This window comes from Barbus barbus, assembly GCF_936440315.1.
Source record: "Barbus barbus genome assembly, chromosome: 13".
NCBI lineage: Eukaryota > Metazoa > Chordata > Actinopteri > Cypriniformes > Cyprinidae > Barbus > Barbus barbus.
In genome coordinates this window covers 8,725,077-8,745,909 of record NC_136741.1, presented here as the reverse complement: position 1 = coordinate 8,745,909, position 20,833 = coordinate 8,725,077, and the positions used below count along the sequence as shown (strand labels likewise).

The window sequence follows — 20,833 nt, the reverse complement described above, 5'->3', positions numbered from 1 at the left end:
TAATAGATGCAATTTTTTATAAAGTCCTGGATCTTCAGAAAAGCTTGAATTTGTAAAGTACTGCAGTCTCTGGGGGGTTGAATAATTTTGATTGCAACTGTACATATCTGTTGTAAATTAATTTCTGTTGCACATAAAAAGTCTACTGAAAAGTACATTTTAAATGTATATATGAAAACGTAATTATCTTAAAATATGTCCCTTTAGGTCAACAAAGCACTTACAGAAAAAAAACAACAACAGATCATTTGATCATGAAATGTTTACTATAATGTAGCTGTGTGTGTGTGTGTGTGTGTGTGTGTGTGTGTGTGTGTGGTGTGTAATATCATTTTATTATTTTCTGTGAGGTTGGTAGTTAAACATTTGTCCAATTGAAAATTTAACCGAATTAGATTCAAACCATATATATTTATGCATCTCCCTAAGAGTGAGAGAAACAGAGAAAGTACATGGATGTGTGTGCTCTAACTGACTATGGATGTGTGTGCATGGATGTGTGTGCTATAACTGACATATAACAGCCATTGCTTAAAAAATAAAATAAAACAAAATGAAACGTTCCACATGCTTCAAAATATTTCTAAATTTGGCTATTTTTTAGGCAGGCAACACAATAATTGCAGGACATGGCAATTGATTATAAATAGATTATAATCTAATAATGCTTGTTAATATTATTAATGAAATGTCTGCTAGCATTTTCATATTAGAGGTCCCTGGCTGGGCTGAGAAACTAAGTGGGCGTCCCTGGGTTTCAAAATGTTGCCAACCTTTGATAAACCGTTTATAGCATAGTTTAATATGGCAAAATACTTCAGCGCCCTCTTGTGAGCGGTAGCCTACATACAAACACAAAGACGTTTTTGGAGGCTACTCTCATAAAGTGGGGGGAAAATTATTTGATCCCCTGCTGATTTTGTACGTTTGCCCACTGACAAAGAAATGATCAGTCTATAATTTTAATGGTGGGTTTACTCTAACAGTGAGAGACATACCCATCCACGACCCATTTTCAATGCCCTGACTGGCTTCAATGCCCTGGTGCCTGATGGTACATGGCCCTGTCTATCGTCCCTTTGATGAGGTACAGTTGTCCTTTCCCCTTAACAGAAAAGCACACCTAAAGCAGAATATTTCATGGGCAGTATTCCTCCTCCTCTAAACACGGCGAGTTCAGTTGATGCTAAAGAGCTCGATTTTGGTCTCATCGGACCACAAAACTTTCACCCAGTTCTCCTCTGAATCATTGGCAAACTTGTGCTTTCTTGAGCAGAGGGACCTTGCGGGCGCTGCATGATTTCAGTCCTTCACGGTGTAGTGTGTTACCAATTGTTTTCTTGGTGACTATGGTCCCAGCTGCCTTTAGATCATTGACAAGATCCTCCCGTGTAGGTCTGGGCTGATTCCTCATTGTTCTCATGATCATTGAAACTCCACGAGGTGAGATCTTGCATGGAGACAGTTATTTTGTGTTTCTTCTATCTGCGAATAATCGCACCAACTGTTGTCACCTTCTCACCAAGCTGCTTGGCGATGGTCTTGTAGCCCATTCCAGCCTTGTGTAGGTCAACAATCTTGTCCCTGACATCCTTGGACAGCTCTTTGGTCTTGGCCATGGTGGAGAGTTTGAAATCTGATTGATTGCTTCTGTGGACAGGTGTCTTTTATACAGGTAACAAACTGAGATTAGGATCTCCTAATCTCAGCTCCTTGTATATATTATAGGGGATCAAATACTTATTTGACTCATTAAAATGCAAATCAATTGATAACTTTTTTGAAATGCGTTTTTCTGGATTTTTTTGTTATTCTGTCACTCACTGTTCAAATAAACCTACCATTAAAATTATAGACTGATCATTTCTTTGTCAGTGGGCAAACGTACTAAATCAGCAAGGGATCAAATATTTTTTTCCCCCCACTGTATGCTACTAGTAGTAATGCACTAGGGGTGTACTGTGCACAATATGCAAATAATGTTCAGTATATATATACAGTATATATATATACGTGTGTGTGTGTGTGTGTGTGTGTGTGTGTGTGTAGATGGCCTAACACATTTGGAAAAATGTACATCAGAGCATATTGAACATTGACTAGTGTATTCCACAATGCAACAGACCTGCCTTGACATACCATTTCAAGTGTTACAAACCCAAAGTAAAAACACATCTACTCTGTGACTCGTTAATTGATCGAACTGCCATAAGTTTACATTTTTCCACTGCAAATAAAGTCAAATAATCATATCGGTTTCTGAGATAACAACTAGTCTCCTCTTTGCAATGTATATCGTTCTACTTAAAGGTCTGGGCACCAAGACACACCGCAGTCTCCAGGAGCATCTGCTGCAGGTAATCTTAGTATGTATAAAATAATATTGCATGTTATTTCTCATATTTTTAATAGTAAATGTATATGCAGTGCAGTATTCAAAACAATTGTATTCTTTTTTTATTTTATCAAGGATGCATTAAGTTGATCAAAAGTGACAGGAAATACATTTTTAATGTTTATTTTTAGTTCCTACTAAAATATTAAGCAGAATTATCTTAACATAAGAACAATTCTTTCTTATTAAGTACCAAATCAGCACCTTAGAATTATTTCTAAAGGATCATGTGATGAAGACTGGAGTAATGGCTGCTGAAAATGTAGCTTTTAGAAGAATTATTTTAAATTGTGACAATATTTTACATTACTACATTTTTTTACTGTATTTTTGATCAAATAAATGCAGCCTTAGTGAGCATAAGAGATTTCAAAAACATTTAAAAAAAATTACTGACCCCAAACGTTTGAACTATCCCAGCAGGCACACAACGTCATATGACGTTAATATTAGGTTGGATTTAGGTCGCGACGTCAGGTGACCAAAATTCAATGTCAAGCCAACGTCTAATGACAACGTTGATTTGACGTCCAGGACCGACGTCAATTGACGTTGATATTTAGTTGTTTTCAGGTTGTGTTGGGAAGTAACCAAAATCCAACGTCGAACCAACGTCTAAAGCCAACGTCATATTGACGTCAAATACTGATATACAGTCGTCGGGTATGGCAACCAAAACCCAACGTCGCCTAGACGTCATAATGGTAACGTCCACACAACGTCAGATTCTAACATCATTTGACGTTGTTTTTAGGTTGTGGCATTAACTAACCAAAATCCAACGTCGAGCCAACGTCTAAAGCCAACGTCATATTGACGTCAAATACTGATATACAGTCGTCGGGTATGGCAACCAAAACCCAACGTCGCCTAGACGTCATAATGGTAACGTCCACACAACGTCAGATTCTAACATCATTTGACGTTGTTTTTAGGTTGTGGCATTAACTAACCAAAATCCAACGTCGAGCCAACGTCTTAAGCCAACGTCATATTGACGTCAAATACTGATATACAGTCGTCGGGTATGGCAACCAAAACCCAACGTCGCCTAGACGTCATAATGGTAACGTCCACACAACGTCAGATTCTAACATCATTTGACGTTGTTTTTAGGTTGTGGCATTAACTAACCAAAATCCAACGTCGAGCCAACGTCTAAAGCCAACGTCATATTGACGTCAAATACTGATATACAGTCGTCGGGTATGGCAACCAAAACCCAACGTCGCCTAGACGTCATAATGGTAACGTCCACACAACGTCAGATTCTAACATCATTTGACGTTGTTTTTAGGTTGTGGCATTAACTAACCAAAATCCAACGTCGAGCCAACGTCTTAAGCCAACGTCATATTGACGTCAAATACTGATATACAGTCGTCGGGTATGGCAACCAAAACCCAACGTCGCCTAGACGTCATAATGGTAACGTCCACACAACGTCAGATTCTAACATCATTTGACGTTGTTTTTAGGTTGTGGCATTAACTAACCAAAATCCAACGTCGAGCCAACGTCTAAAGCCAACGTCATATTGACGTCAAATACTGATATACAGTCGTCGGGTATGGCAACCAAAACCCAACGTCGCCTAGACGTCATAATGGTAACGTCCACACAACGTCAGATTCTAACATCATTTGACGTTGTTTTTAGGTTGTGGCATTAACTAACCAAAATCCAACGTCGAGCCAACGTCTAAAGCCAACGTCATATTGACGTCAAATACTGATATACAGTCGTCGGGTATGGCAACCAAAACCCAACGTCGCCTAGACGTCATAATGGTAACGTCCACACAACGTCAGATTCTAACATCATTTGACGTTGTTTTTAGGTTGTGGCATTAACTAACCAAAATCCAACGTCGAGCCAACGTCTAAAGCCAACGTCATATTGACGTCAAATACTGATATACAGTCGTCGGGTATGGCAACCAAAACCCAACGTCGCCTAGACGTCATAATGGTAACGTCCACACAACATCAGATTCTAACATCATTTGACGTTGTTTTTAGGTTGTGACATTAACTAACCAAAATCCAACGTCGAGCCAACGTCTTAAGCCAACGTCATATTGACGTCAAATACTGATATACAGTCGTCGGGTATGGCAACCAAAACCCAACGTCGCCTAGACGTCATAATGGTAACGTCCACACAACGTCAGATTCTAACATCATTTGACGTTGTTTTTAGGTTGTGGCATTAACTAACCAAAATCCAACGTCGAGCCAACGTCTAAAGCCAACGTCATATTGACGTCAAATACTGATATACAGTGGTCAGGTATGGCAACCAAAACCCAACGTAGGCTAGACGTCATAATGGTAACGTCCACACAACGTCAGATTCTAACATAATTTGACGTTGTTTTTAGGTTGTGGCATTAACTAACCAAAATCCAACGTCGAGCCAACGTCTAAAGCCAACGTCATATTGACGTCAAATACTGATATACAGTCGTCGGGTATGGCAACCAAAACCCAACGTAGGCTAGACGTCCTAATGGTAACGTCCACACAACGTCAGATTCTAACATCATTTGACGTTGTTTTTAGGTTGTGGCATTAACTAACCAAAATCCAACGTCGAGCCAACGTCTAAAGCCAACGTCATATTGACGTCAAATACTGATATACAGTGGTCAGGTATGGCAACCAAAACCCAACGTAGGCTAGACGTCATAATGGTAACGTCCACACAACGGCAGATTCTAACATAATTTGACGTTGTTTTTAGGTTGTGGCATTAACTAACCAAAATCCAACGTCGAGCCAACGTCTAAAGCCAACGTCATATTGACGTCAAATACTGATATACAGTCGTCGGGTATGGCAACCAAAACCCAACGTAGGCTAGACGTCCTAATGGTAACGTCCACACAACGTCAGATTCTAACATCATTTGACGTTGTTTTTAGGTTGTGGCATTAACTAACCAAAATCCAACATCGAGCCAACGTCTTAAGCCAACGTCATATTGACGTCAAATACTGATATACAGTGGTCAGGTGTGGCAACCAAAACCCAACGTCGCATAGACGTCATAATGGTAACGTCCACACAACGTCAGATTCTAACATCATTTGACGTTGTTTTTAGGTTGTGGCATTAACTAACCAAAATCCAACGTCGAGCCAACGTCTTAAGCCAACGTCATATTGACGTCAAATACTGATATACAGTCGTCGGGTATGGCAACCAAAACCCAACGTCGCCTAGACGTCATAATGGTAACGTCCACACAACGTCAGATTCTAATATCGTTTGACGTTGTTTTTAGGTTGTGGCATTAACTAACCAAAATCCAACGTCGAGCCAACGTCTTAAGCCAACGTCATATTGACGTCAAATACTGATATACAGTGGTCAGGTGTGGCAACCAAAACCCAACGTCGCATAGACGTCATAATGGTAACGTCCACACAACGTCAGATTCTAACATCATTTGACGTTGTTTTTAGGTTGTGGCATTAACTAACCAAAATCCAACGTCGAGCCAACGTCTTAAGCCAACGTCATATTGACGTCAAATACTGATATACAGTCGTCGGGTATGGCAACCAAAACCCAACGTCGCCTAGACGTCATAATGGTAACGTCCACACAACGTCAGATTCTAACATCATTTGACGTTGTTTTTAGGTTGTGGCATTAACTAACCAAAATCCAACGTCGAGCCAACGTCTAAAGCCAACGTCATATTGACGTCAAATACTGATATACAGTCGTCGGGTATGGCAACCAAAACCCAACGTCGCCTAGACGTCATAATGGTAACGTCCACACAACATCAGATTCTAACATCATTTGACGTTGTTTTTAGGTTGTGGCATTGACTAACCAAAATCCAACGTCGAGCCAACGTCTAAAGCCAACGTCATATTGACGTCAAATACTGATATACAGTCGTCGGGTATGGCAACCAAAACCCAACGTCGCCTAGACGTCATAATGGTAACGTCCACACAACATCAGATTCTAACATCATTTGACGTTGTTTTTAGGTTGTGGCATTGACTAACCAAAATCCAACGTCGAGCCAACGTCTAAAGCCAACGTCATATTGACGTCAAATACTGATATACAGTGGTCCGGTATGGCAACCAAAACCCAACGTCGGCTAGACGTCATAATGGTAACGTCCACACAACGTCAGAGTCTAACATCATTTGACGTTGTTTTTAGGTTGTGGCATTAACTAACCAAAATCCAACGTCGAGCCAACGTCTTAAGCCAACGTCATATTGACGTCAAATACTGATAAACAGTCGTCAGGTATGGCAACCAAAATCCAACGTCGAGCCAACGTCTAAAGCCAACGTCATATTGACGTCAAATACTGATATACAGTCGTCGGGTATGGCAACCAAATCCCAACGTCGTCTAGACGTCATAATGGTAACGTCCACACAACGTCAGATTCTAACATCATTTGACGTTGGTTTTAGGTTGTGGCATTAACTAACCAAAATCCAACGTCGAGCCAACGTCTTAAGCCAACGTCATATTGACGTCAAATACTGATATACAGTCGTCGGGTATGGCAACCAAAACCCAACGTCGACTAGACGTCATAATGGTAACGTCCACACAACGTCAGATTCTAACATCATTTGACGTTGTTTTTAGGTTGTGGCATTAACTAACCAAATTCCAACGTCGAGCCAATGTCTTAAGCCAACATCATATTGACGTCAAATACTGATATACAGTCGTCAGGTATGGCAACCAAAACCCAACGTCGACTAGACGTCATAATGGTAATGTCCACACAACGTCAAATTATAACATCGTTTGACGTTGATCTATAGTTAGTATTAGGTTGTGGCATAAAATAACCAAAATCCAACGTCAAGCCAACATCTTAAGCCACGTTCATATTGACGTCAAATACTCATATACAGTCGTCAGGTATGGCAACCAAAACCCAACGTCTCCTAGACGTCATATTGGTAATGCCCACTCAGTGTCAAACTCTAACATCATTAGACGTTGGTCTTTTGTTATTTTCAGGTTGCGGTATTAACTAACTAAAATCCAAAGTCGAGTCAACATCTCAAGCCAACGTCATATTCATGTCAGTTACTGACATTCAGTTGTTAGGTATGGCGACCAAAACCCAACGTCACGTAGATGTTATAATGGTAATGTACACACAACGTCAAATTCTTACATCATTAGATGTTGATCTTTTGTTAGGTTTAGGTTGTCGCATTAACAAACCAAAATCCAACGTCGAGCCAACGTCTTAAGCCGATGTCATATTGACGTCAAATACTGATATAGTCATGAGTTAAAAAAATAAAATAAAAATTTCACAAGAGAACTGTACATTTAATGCTGTTTTTACAGTATTTTTCTGTTATTTTAAATTATTAGCAAAATTCTTTAGAACAACTTCTATAAATTAACAAATGTTATTTTAAGTAGCTATAATGTTATTAATCACAATTTTTTTAAGACAGGAAAATGGTTGTATTATTTATACTCTATTTTTTTCTGTTGTCTTAAATTGCATATAAATTAATGTAAATTCATACAAATAATCTGTAATATGTAGCTCATTAAAGGTTTATGTCCATAGCTGTTTAGCATTTTTCTTTGTAACTTTAAAGCACATCATATCAGTTTTATATTTAGGTGTTTTTACATTTAAACTCTGCAATTCTGAACACAAATATAGCTGACTTATTTCATTACATCAAAATATGCATAGTCTGTTTTTTAAAGCTGCACTACTCTCCAGGTTGAAACTTTCATGCCTCTGCTCACACACCAGCTAATCCAAATAGCTTTGCAATGGAAATTGTGAACAGAGAAAAGTATGCATAATCTTTAAAAGCTCAAACAAAAACAAACAAAAAAACATTGACTTCACAAACACGTCATACAGACATCGAAAAATATTGGTTTGCTATCTGATCAGAGTATGCATTTGTTATTTGTGTGAGAGAAACCCTATATCTACTGAGAAATTTGAAATGAGAAAAAAACAAGAGCATAGAGAAAAGGGTCTGAGAGGACTGGAATGCATACATTCCATGCAATGTGTAGAAAACATACTTTCAAATATGGAAAATTTAGAATCCTCAATTTGTCAAATGTGCATGTCTGCGTTATGGAAACACCTTGCTGTGAGGTGACTGCATAACCACGGAGTAATTTGCTGTTGCAAGCAATACAGTGATGAAATTAATAAGAGTACATTCATTATCAAAGGCCTCAATTATTGTTGAATTAGTCGCACATCAACATTTACAGTTTACATTTTCCCATACCACAAATGCTGTAACAGCATTGCCACTGCAGTCAGTGTAGACAAATGTTGCAATTATGATAGTGTTTGTAGTAAGTGTTACTGTGGACAAAGGAATAAACCTAAACCAACAGGTGGTGTAACACTTACAGCAAAGGGTCAGATATAGAAAATGCCACAGTTGTAGGCACAGCTGCATTTAGGCATAAGAGTGGTTATACAGTTGAGGCAAGGGATTTGTTAAAGTTCAAAAGGGTCATCATTGGTCATGTGAATGTAACTGTAATTTACAAGTATAGCCAGACATGTAAACACCTTCTCTGTACTCCTAAACCTAACCCTATTTTAACTATAAATTCATATGGAAATTATAGGTGAATAGTGAATGGCACAGATGTACCTGACCCTGGTTTTGAGCATAAGTGAAAACACAATTTTACCAATTACTTACATGTAACAGCCTAAAAAATAAAAATCAATACATATTTGCTATCTTTTGTTTAAAACATTTTTTTTTCTACAGTTACAATGTTGTTTGACGTCTCTCTATGTTGCTTTGTTCGTGATTGGTTAATCTGAATGTCATCCAGGAATCTGACCAATGACAGCAGGGCACGCCTCCTCCCGCTCAGATTTGAATATTGAGCTCAGTCGTTACAGCAGCTCTGTTTATCTGCAGTCCTGCTCCGTTCAGTGCTCTAGGAATGGCTTTCACATGATTGTCTCATATCTGACAGATGAGTTATTATTTTGACCGATTTTGAGTTATGCGGTGTCGATTGAGAACACAGACACAATGGCTATGGACACATAATGGAAACACAGAAGGTAAGTACCTCTTATAATTGTTTTTTTGTTACTGTTAAAGTGATATGATAATCGCGATGACATAATCTGTTACTGTGTTTTGTGATTATGTTTTAATACTGTCCAGATAAGGCTGTGTGACGATGTCTTGGGCATGATTAAAAGTGACTCGTTGTTGTTGTTTTTATATCGCGAAATGTAAATATATCCGCGTAGCGTTAGTACTACAAGTTCTGGAGGTTTATGTAATGGATACATATACATGAATGACAGAATAAATAGCGGGAGCTTGACCTTAATATGAGTTAAGTACTGAAGGCCGCCTTTTGCTGATCTTATTTTTAATAACAGAATGAAATAGTAAAAATAACGATATTGTTATTTTATTGTAAAATAAAATGTCTCACTCTGGAACATGAACAACTGACATGTGTTCAACAGAGAGATCATGAAAGCACCTGAAGAATACTATGCAAACCATGCTTTCGGATCCAACTTACTGCTAAGTGTTTGTATAAAGCTGGTGAGTAAGTTAGCCAAACTTTTTGTAAGCCTGTCTGTCTCTGTCAGTAAGTCAACAATTACTATTGTTTTATTAAACCTGTTAAATATTTGTGTGTGTGTGTGTGTGTGTTTTCCCTCTCATGGTCCAGAGGTTTTGGGATTGAAAATCTTCTGCCATATGATCTTCTGTAAAAGTGAGTATTCATAATACTTTAATGATCATGTGCCGTTATATGTGAACATGGGCAAAGCAGGCAAACTCTGCACCAAGGCACCACTCTGATTCAGACTTAATTCTTGAGTTTAGCTCACTCAAAATCAAAACTCCCTCATCATTTTCTAACCCTCATGTCTTTTTTAATCTTCTTTTGTGTTCCACAGAAAAAAAAGTCAGTTATGCAGGTTGGAAAAGACATAAGTGAGTAAATGATGACATCATTTTCATCATATCCACCTTATTCTTCACATAAAAATGGCCCATTTATAGATTTTATGGGTCTTGCTTCCAGATATTTTTACTTTTTTAGCTGTACAGAACTGCTCGTTTAGGTGCTTGATATTGCAAATTGGTTTGTCATACCATATTATTTTAGTGTATTATCTTAATTATGAACACACTGGTTTGTAATACAAACAGTTTTACTATTTACTGCATGTTGTTATTGTTATTTAAGGCTAATGAACTTGAAGTCTCGCCCAGGCTTACTTCTGCGTTTAGGAATAAGGTGGATGAAGTATGAAGATACTTGAGTAATTTAATGATCTCCTCAAGTACATTTGTTAGACATCACCCACGTGTGATAGAAAAGCAGTGTAAACAGATTAATAATTTTATTAGTTATAAATATACAGGTATTAGCATTTTAGCAATTGATAAAATATTATTATTTTTTTTTTTTGTGTACTAATTGCCATTTTTTTACATCTGGGAAAAGTTGTTATTTGTTGTGAATACTCATTTCTTTATTTGTATTTCCTGTAGCTCAAATAGTAGAGCATGGCGCTAGCAACGCCAAGATCATGGGTTCGATTCCCAGGGAAAGCAAGAGCTGATAAAATGTAAAAACTGTAACTTGAATGCAATGTAAGCCGCTTTGGATAAAAGTGTCTGCTAAATGTAAATGTATTTACAATTACAAGTAGGGTTAACTTGTAACTTGCTCAAGGGTAACTCAAGCCCTGTTTACACTAGTGGGTTTCCTGCCAGGACTGAGACTCGAACCCATGACCTTCAGGCTACGAGTCTGCCTCTCTAACCATTAGGTCACAGCTAAATAAATAAATTAGTCAGAATATCTCATAATGTCAAATGTTGTTTAAAGAAAAGGTACATAAATGGAATCCTCCTTTTTAAGGACTTTTCAATAAATCTGTTGTCTTTTTTTTTTATATATTTTTTTTTATTTATTTAACCCCCAGATGCAGCAAGGATCCAGCTGATTACTTCAGATTTGGAGGACTGCTCTTTATCTACTGTGTCTGTCACTTCTGGTGCAGAATCATGGACCTTTATTTGTATGTTTTGATTTTACTTTTTATTACACTTGTGTAGCTAGTATTCAGGATTAAAATGCAATGTAATTTTTTTTCCACATATATTATCAGAGCTATATTGGAGCCCAAAAGGGTCAATCGAATATTGATAAAAACACTATAAACCTGATTGGGATAATACAAGCTAAAGTACAGTTCCCTGCACAATCTTTTTAAAAGAAAAAAATTATGATACTAACCCAAATTTTTTCAATTGCTTCTCAAGAATTCCTCTTCAGGAAATGTGCTTACACAAATTTACATCTGAATAATGAAACAGTTTTAAAGAGATACTCCACCCCAAAATGAAAATTTTGTCATTAATCAATTACCACCATGTCGTTCCAAACCCATAAAAGCTTTGTTCATCTTCTGAACACAATTTAAGATATTTTGGATGAAAACCGGGAGGCTTGTCAATGTCCCATTGACTGCCAAGTACATTACACAGTCAAGGTCCAGAAAAGTATGAAACACATCGCCAGAATACTCCGTCTGCCATCAGTGGTTCAATCATTATGTTATGAAGCGACAAGAATACTGTTTGTGTCAACGTAGCGCCATTTTGGAGATTATGCCCTGGACACAAAATGTGTACACTCTTCTGTATCAGCCTCGACACAGGGATGCGTCTTCTGCGTTGATTTATGCTTTGATTTGAACGCAAACAGCGCATCCCTGTGTCAAGGCTGATACAGAACAGTGTATGTGTTTTGCGTCCAGGGCATAATCTCCAAAATGGCGCTGTGCTGATGCAGAGGAGACGTTACGGTGCCTAATTGTTGAATAAAGTCATTATTTTTGTTGTATTTCTATAAAAGTATTCTCATCGCTTCATAACATTACATAACATATTCTGACAATGTGTTTCATACTTTTCTGGACCTTGACAGTGTAATTTACTTGGCAGTCAATGGGACAGACAGAAGCCTCCCGGGTTTCATCCAAAATATCTTAAATTGTGTTCCGAAGATGAATGAAGCTTTTACAGGCTTGGAACGACATGGGGGTAAGTGATTAATGACAATTTTCATTTTGGGGTGGAGTATCCCTTTAAGCCTGGAATACACTACACGACTTTTAAAAATCTGAACAGCTTTTTAAATCACCAGGCATCATACACTTACCGATTTTGTAAATAATGACAAAGGAAAGCTGGGCATCATATATAATTAGGCCTGGAATACACTACACGTTTTTTGTCCTGATTTTCCGCCAATTTACAGTCTGGAGAAGTTGACACTAGTTGCCGAAAGTCAGAGCCAGTCTGCAGATTTGTTAGTTGACCGATTCAACAGAAAATGGCATAGTGTATGATAGTCACAGACTCCGGTTTTTTAGCTTCAGACTCCGATTCTATCCAGTTGGAGGATATCAAAAATGTTTGATATTTTCAGCCGATTTTAGAACGCATATTGTTTCCATTTGTCACGCGTCTCCAAGGCTCATGTTTCTGAGTGAGTTTGTTGTGCTCGGAACAACTTTAAAGTCTGGTAGTGTATGATCCTCGGTCATGTAGTGTATGATGCCCAGTTTTCCTTTGTCACGATTTTCAAAGTCCGTATACAGCCAGGTCCATAAATATTGGGACATCAACACAATTCTAACATTTTTGGCTCTATACACCACCACAATGGATTTCAAATGAAACGAACAAAATGTGCTTTAACTGCAGACTGTCAGCTTTAATTTGAGGGTATTTACATCCAAATCAGGTGAACGGTGTAGGAATTACAACAGTTTGCATATGTGCCTCCCACTTGTTAAGGGACCAAAAGTAATGGGACAGAATAATAATCAAATCAAACTTTCACTTTTTAATGCTTGGTTGCAAATCCTTTGCAGTCAATTACAGCCTGAAGTCTGGAATGCATAGACATCACCAGACGCTGGGTTTCATCCCTGGTGATGCTCTGCCAGGCCTCTACTGCAACAGTCTTCAGTTCCTGCTTGTTCTTGGGGCATTTTCCCTTCAGTTTTGTCTTCAGCAAGTGAAATACATGCTCAATCGGATTCAGGTCAGGTGATTGACTTGGCCATTGCATAACAGTCCACTTCTTTCCCTTCAAAAACTCTTTGGTTGCTTTTGCAGTATGCTTTGGGTCATTGTCCATCTGCACTGTGAAGCGCCGTCCAGTGAGTTCTGAAGCATTTGGCTGAATATGAGCAGATAATATTGCCCGAAACACTTCAGAATTCATCCTGCTGCTTTTGTCAGCAGTCACATCATCAATAAATACAAGAGAACCAGTTCCACTGGCAGCCATACATGCCCACGCCATGACACTACCACCACCATGCTTCACTGATGAGGAGGTATGCTTAGGATCATGAGCAGTTCCTTTCCAAGTTGATCTTGGTCTCATCTGTCCATAGGATGTTGTTCCAGAACTGTGAAGGCTTTTTTAGATGTCGTTTGGCAAACTCTAATCTGGCCTTTCTGTTTTTGAGGCTCACCAATGGTTTACATCTTGTGGTGAACCCTCTGTATTCACTCTGGTGAAGTCTTCTCTTGATTGTTGACTTTGACACACATACACCTACCTCCTGGAGAGTGTTCTTGATCTGGCCAACTGTTGTGAAGGGTGTTTTCTTCACCAGGGAAAGAATTTTTCGGTCATCCACCACAGTTGTTTTCCGTGGTCTTTTGGTGCTGCTGAGCTCACCGGTGCGTTCCTTCTTTTTAAGAATGTTCCAAACAGTTGTTTTGGCCACGCCTAATGTTTTTGCTATCTCTCTGATGGGTTTGTTTTGTTTTTTCAGCCTAATGATGGCTTGCTTCTCTGATAGTGACAGCTCTTTGGATCTCATCTTGACAGTTGACAGCAACAGATTCCAAATGCAAATAGCACACTTGAAATTAACTCTGGACATTTTATCTGCTCATTGTAATTGGGATAGTGAGGGAGTAACACACACCTGGCCATGGAACAGCTGAGAAGCCAATTGTCCCATTACTTTTGGTCCCTTAACAAGTGGGAGGCACATATGCAAACTGTTGTAATTCCTACACCGTTCACCTGATTTGGATGTAAATACCCTCAAATTAAAGCTGACAGTCTGCAGTTTCATTTGAAATCCATTGTGGTGGAGTATAGAGCCAAAAATGTTAGAATTGTGTCGATGACCTGAATGTATGTATGATGCCTAGTGTTTTAAAAATCTGTTCAGATTTGAAAAGTCATGTAGTGTAATCCCGCCTTTAGAATTAATAGTCGTTTGAAACTTGTAGATATTTTGTATTTCTTGTGCTGAGAATATTTAATTCAACTCATTAACTTCTCATCAAACTGTTCTGTTAATTGGTACAGTATTTTAAATGTTGAAATGTATCTGAAATGTAATTCCTTTCAAATTTGCACTGTTTTACTTTAAAAACTGAATGATTGCATTTTCAGTTTTGTACAGTATATGTAGAGACTTTGTATTTTGTCTTTCAAAATAAAACTTTTAATTTACAATTGTCAGCATCCTTTAACACTATAATTTTTTGTTTTTTAATAACCTGTAAAATAAGAAGTCTTTCTCTATAGACTAGTATTTTACTTTTAGCACTTTATTGAATGCGTTTGATCATAATAATCTAGGAAAATCTGTGAAAGGACAGTGTTCCTCTGTACACGGTTTAGTGCTATCACTTTATTTAATTGGTCAGTAAAAAATCCATAAAATAACAGTTTTACACTGTTAAAAAAAAAATAAAGAAACGGTCAAATGACTGGCAGTAACGGTTGCCAAACATAAAACTGAAGTAAATAAAAAATGGGACAAACCACGCTCATATTGATGTAATGTGGAATACCATTCATATGCCTTAAATATGGGATGATTCTATGTTAATGTCAAGCCTTGTTTGCAAATATGTGCTAATATTGCCAACTTACAAAATAATGACAGACTGCTGATGTTACTGAACTCATAGTGTGAAATATCCAAAAACATTGCTTTTGGTACCATATAAGAGTCATAATTTGCTCAGTCAGTTGTTTGTTCTCTCACTTTTGTGTACATACAACAGACCCAAGTAAATGTTTAGAGATTTTTCCTCACTGCCTTTTAGCATTAACACCAGGAAGGTTTTAGGTTTCGAAATTGTGCAATATCAGTTTTGTCTTCAGAAGATAAAAGCATAGCAATTTGGGTGGGCCCATGATCTTCCATCTAGCACCACAGTAGAACCAATGTGACATCTACATTAGATATGACAAACATAACACAAACTACAACAAGCGGTTCATAATGTGTTATGTATAATTAATTATTTGGACATTTAACTCCTCTTCCTTTTGTATTCACAGGTTGATAACAAATGTGGTAATGGCCAGTTTCGATAGGGATGTAATGCAATGTTAGTCCACTGTTGGAGGCTGAAAAAAATCAGGTTGACATCAGAACTTAATGTAAGATTGACGTCAACCTCTAATGTTGGATAGATGTTGTATTTTTCATTCTGACGTCAATCTGACGTTGGGTTCTGACGTCAACCCGATTTTCATTTTCAACCAAAATACAACGTCTGTCCAACGTCGGAGATTGACGTCAACCTGACGTTGGGTTTTGACGTCAACCCGATTTTCATTTTCAACCAAAATACAACGTCTGTCCAACGTTGGGTTCTGACGTCAATCTGACGTTGGGTTCTGACGTCAACCCGATTTTCATTTTCAACCAAAATACAACGTCTGTCCAACGTTGGGTTTTGACGTCAATCTGACATTGGGTTCCGACGTCAACCCGATTTTCATTTTCAACCAAAATACAACGTCTGTCCAACGTTGGGTTCTGACGTCAATCTGACGTTGGGTTCTGACGTCAACCCGATTTTCATTTTCAACCAAAATACAACGTCTGTCCAACGTTGGGTTCTGACGTCAATCTGACGTTGGGTTCTGACGTTGGTTTCCGACGTCAACCCGATTTTCATTTTCAACCAAAATACAACGTCTGTCCAACGTTGGGTTCTGACGTCAATCTGACGTTGGGTTCTGACGTCAACCCGATTTTCATTTTCAACCAAAATACAACGTCTGTCCAACGTCGGAGATTGACGTCAATCTGAGGTTCGGTTCTGACATCAATCTGACGTTGGGTTCTGACGTTGGGTTCCGACGTCAACCCGATTTTCATTTTCAACCAAAATACAACGTCTGTCCAACGTTGGGTTCTGACGTCAATCTGACGTTGGGTTCTGACGTCAACCCGATTTTCATTTTCAACCAAAATACAACGTCTGTCCAACGTTGGGTTCTGACGTCAATCTGACGTTGGGTTCTGACGTTGGGTTCGGACGTCAACCCGATTTTCATTTTCAACCAAAATACAACGTCTGTCCAACGTTGGGTTCTGACGTCAATCTGACGTTGGGTTCTGACGTCAACCCGATTTTCATTTTCAACCAAAATACAACGTCTGTCCAACGTCGGAGATTGACGTCAATCTGACGTTGGGTTCTGACATCAATCTGACGTTGGGTTCCGACGTCAACCTGATTTTCATTTTCAACCAAAATACAACGTCTGTCCAACGTTGGGTTCTGACGTCAATCTGACGTTGGGTTCTGACGTCAACCCGATTTTCATTTTCAACCAAAATACAACGTCTGTCCAACGTCGGAGATTGACGTCAATTTGACGTTGGGTTTTGACATCAGTCTGACGTTGGATTCTGACGTCAACCCGATTTTCATTTTCAACCAAAATACAACGTCGGAGATTGACGTCAATCTGACGTTGGGTTCTGACATCAACCAGACGTTGGGTTCTGACGTCAATCCGATTTTCATTTTCAACCAAAATGCAACGTCTGTCCAACGTCGGAGATTGACGTCAATCTGACGTTGGGTTCTGACGTCAACCCGATTTTCATTTTCAACCAAAATACAACGTCTGTCCAACGTTGGTTTCTGACGTCATTCTGACGTTGGGTTCTGACGTCAATCTGACGTTGGGTTCTGACGTCAATCTGACGTTGGTTTCTGACGTCAATCTGACGTTGGGTTCTGACGTCAATCTGACGTTGGGTTCTGACGTCAACCCGATTTTCACTTTCAACCAAAATACAACGTCTCTCCGACGTTGGGGTCCAACGTCAATCTGACGTCATATTGACGTCCGGTGCCTGCTGGGATACATTACCACGAGACAATAAAAATCACACAACTTTGCCAATCCTCTTGCAAAATGTTTAATTAAACAAAAGTATTTCAACTTTTTGCACAGCTATCATAGATGTGGAGCTCACTACATTGTCCTTCTCCGCAGCTTTTTTCACGTTAAATAAACATTTTATTTAAATAACAATGCTCAGTAACATTCAGTTGTACCATACTTTTATAAAAGCTCAGAAACTAAAAGCTGAATGGACTCATTTGTAAAGAGACCAAACCATTCTTTTCGAATGGTCCCCTTCAGAAAAGCAACTCTTAACAGTGTTTGCATGTAATATGGAAGTCTGTGTCAACACTTTAATGCTGATACAGATGTGTGAATCTGAATGAGGTGGATATAGTTCTCTCATATATATATATATATTAGATGAGCAGTGCTTGAATGTGAAGGTGGCACATTTGGTTAAGCATCTACAAAACATTCATCTTATAAGACCCTCCTGTTGGCATTTCTCAGTTCATCCAAGTACCTGTCACCAACTCTCTCTTTGGCAACTCCTATGTACTGTATATACAGTTTCCTCTAATTCCACTGCATCTGTATTGTGCGCTTGCCCAAGTCTAAGTCTGTATCAGATGAAGGGCGCATCTGTTGGCTTTCTTGTATCTCGATGTCGGCTAAGTGTGAACAGAAAATAAGCTGTCGGTCAAGGCCATGGGCAAGTGCTTCAATTATCACTTGGAAAAGGCGATATTCATTTAGGTGAACCACTACAGGTGAAAAGAAGTGCTAAAGCAACATGGAGACACAGGAACAGAAAGGACACACTGGCGGAAACAACATCATAATGTTAATTCCTGCGATTTTCCTGTGGGCTGGTATTCAATATGTCCCCTGTTTGCTGGTGAGAAATGAGCGATAAGTAGGAGTTGCAGATCACTTGGCTCAGTGTGAGGTCAGATCTGGTCTGGTCCAGTCAGGTCTGGTTGTAAGGCTCATTTGTGTGTGGAAGGTCACTGGAGGGGTTTGATAAGGTAAAGCTTCTCTCCATGTTCACTAGTGAAGATAGGAGCTTTTTTGTAGTGCTCTAACAGTTCATCCATAGTATTGAAGCGGCGTTGTCCGATACAGTAAACTCCATTCGACAGCTGCACTTTGAAGTGTTTGTTCTTCCCGACTGCTTTCAGAGACACTGAGAAATCATTCGGCTGGAGAGAGAAAGAAACAATGTTCGTTTAGTGAACTTCAGCCTACAGGTGGCACCATAAGCCCTAGATTCCTGCCAGATTCCCCAGCATTACACATTTTTGAGTTATCCCTTATTTAACACAGCTGAATTAACTCATCAGCTGATTGACCTGGAGCTGGGTGTATGCAATAGAGAAAATATCCCAAACATGCAGTAACAGTTTGAAAACAACTGCTCCAGATTGAAAAGCATATTTATTTCAATGACATATATTTTCCACGATAAAGAAATGTAACTAAATTTATCAAGCTTTTAAAAAATGTACTACTTGCTTTACATGGTTTAAAAAAAACTTACAGAAAAGTTACAAATCTAATGGCTCTAAAATGTCATGTAAAAAGTAATAAAACATTTTCCTTCTACATTAAATATACAGGAATTTACACATCACTATCATTTATTTGCAAATGTTTACGTTTTTTGGTCACACCACAAGACATTTTACAACCTAAACTAACCAAAGTACCTTATATTTTAAGAAAAGGTTGTCAACAAAAAGGTGTAATGTTATCTAATGTCTAATAAATAATATAGAATTTAAACAATTCAAATAAATGACTGAAATCCAGGTGATTTTGTCTGTAAAACTCTATTAACTATGAAGTGACCTTTAATTTGGAAAAAAAAGAAACCAGGGGAACGACTTTATTGCATTAGAGATGCCAAACTGCTTGCAAATGATTGGTCTAATTTCAGTGTGAGATCTCCAACTCGGAGCATAACCTGTCCCTGAGCAGGTTAGTTGTTTCTGGCGATAAACACTGATAAAAGCCGAGCCACTTTCATGGCGCCTAAATCCCAGGGAAGGCTAACTAAACTATAACTTACATTTTACAATGAGTGTTCTTTTAGTATTATTTATATACTATTTTAGTTCTTATTAATATTTTGAATGAGTTTTTGTTTTTATACTTTGTTTTACTCGAATAAAATGCAGTTACACACTAATTTTATGTGCTTTTGTAAAAAAAAATATCATTTTGGTTTAATTATTATTATTATTATTTTTTTCACATTTAAATTTTTATTTATTTTATTTCCAGTGAATAAATTCAGTGCTTCAACTTGAAGATATTCTATATTTTATATTCTAATTTTTCACCTAATGGCCCTAAAACACCAAGCTGATGTTTGGCTGTTTGCTAACTTACAATTATGTTAAAAGACCAGTGTTCTTTTGTTATTATTTATAAACCATTGCACTTTTTATACATATTCTGAATGAGCATTCATTTTTATACTTTCAATTTTCATAATAGAATTGTTACATTTATAGTAATTTTGTTTTTTTTAAACATTATTTTGGTTTAATTTATAAATTAATAAATATTATAGTTAATAAATTTAGTGCTTCAACAAACATTTTTGTTCAAATTTTTCATCTAAAGGCACTAAAACAAGTTGATGTTCAGCCGTCACTGAGGTGCAGAACCTAATGTGTTAGCTGGCCATCAGATGCAGGTGCTAGTTCATTGTTGTTGGCTTGTTGTCACAGCCTTTATATTTAAATTTTTAGCTTTATTTCATTAAAAAAAAAAAAAAAAAAAGGTAACACTTGAATCATTAGTTAAGCATTAGTAAATAATCAATTAATCCTTTATAAAGCATTGTTCCAACATTAATAGCCATTAGTAAGCAGTTTATAAATACAGCTATAAATGTTTTGTTCTTGATCATATCTATAATGTTTAATAATTGTATTTTCATACTTTATTAATGATCAATTTATCATTTCTAAATTATTACGTTATTTACAAACCTGTTATTTAGGAGTTGTCAGTGGTTCATAAGATCATTTAGAAAGTGTAAGTAAATTATTAATAAAATATTTAAAGGTACATTTATAAATCTTATTATTTAGACACATGATAATAGTTGCTCGGTGTGTTAATATTTAATATTAACACACATTCCTGCTGTAATTCAAGTCAGGTAGTTATAAAACATTTAGTAGTTGCCAGCCATCTATTTATG

General features: G+C 37.7%; 1 protein-coding gene across 2 annotated transcripts in view; it reads right to left on the bottom strand.

Annotated features, from left to right (window-relative positions):
- Positions 1-17,665: 17,665 nt before the first annotated feature.
- LOC306879512 (cytoplasmic protein NCK2-like) overlaps positions 17,666-20,833 on the bottom strand; it is a 42,212-nt gene continuing 39,044 nt past the window's right edge. For both annotated transcript variants that reach the window (XM_079432511.1, XM_079432512.1), the window contains exon 4: positions 17,666-18,818. In XM_079432511.1, coding sequence (XP_079288637.1) covers positions 18,624-18,818 — 195 coding nt within the window. In that variant the 3' untranslated portion in view covers positions 17,666-18,623. The remainder of the gene's footprint in view (positions 18,819-20,833) is intronic.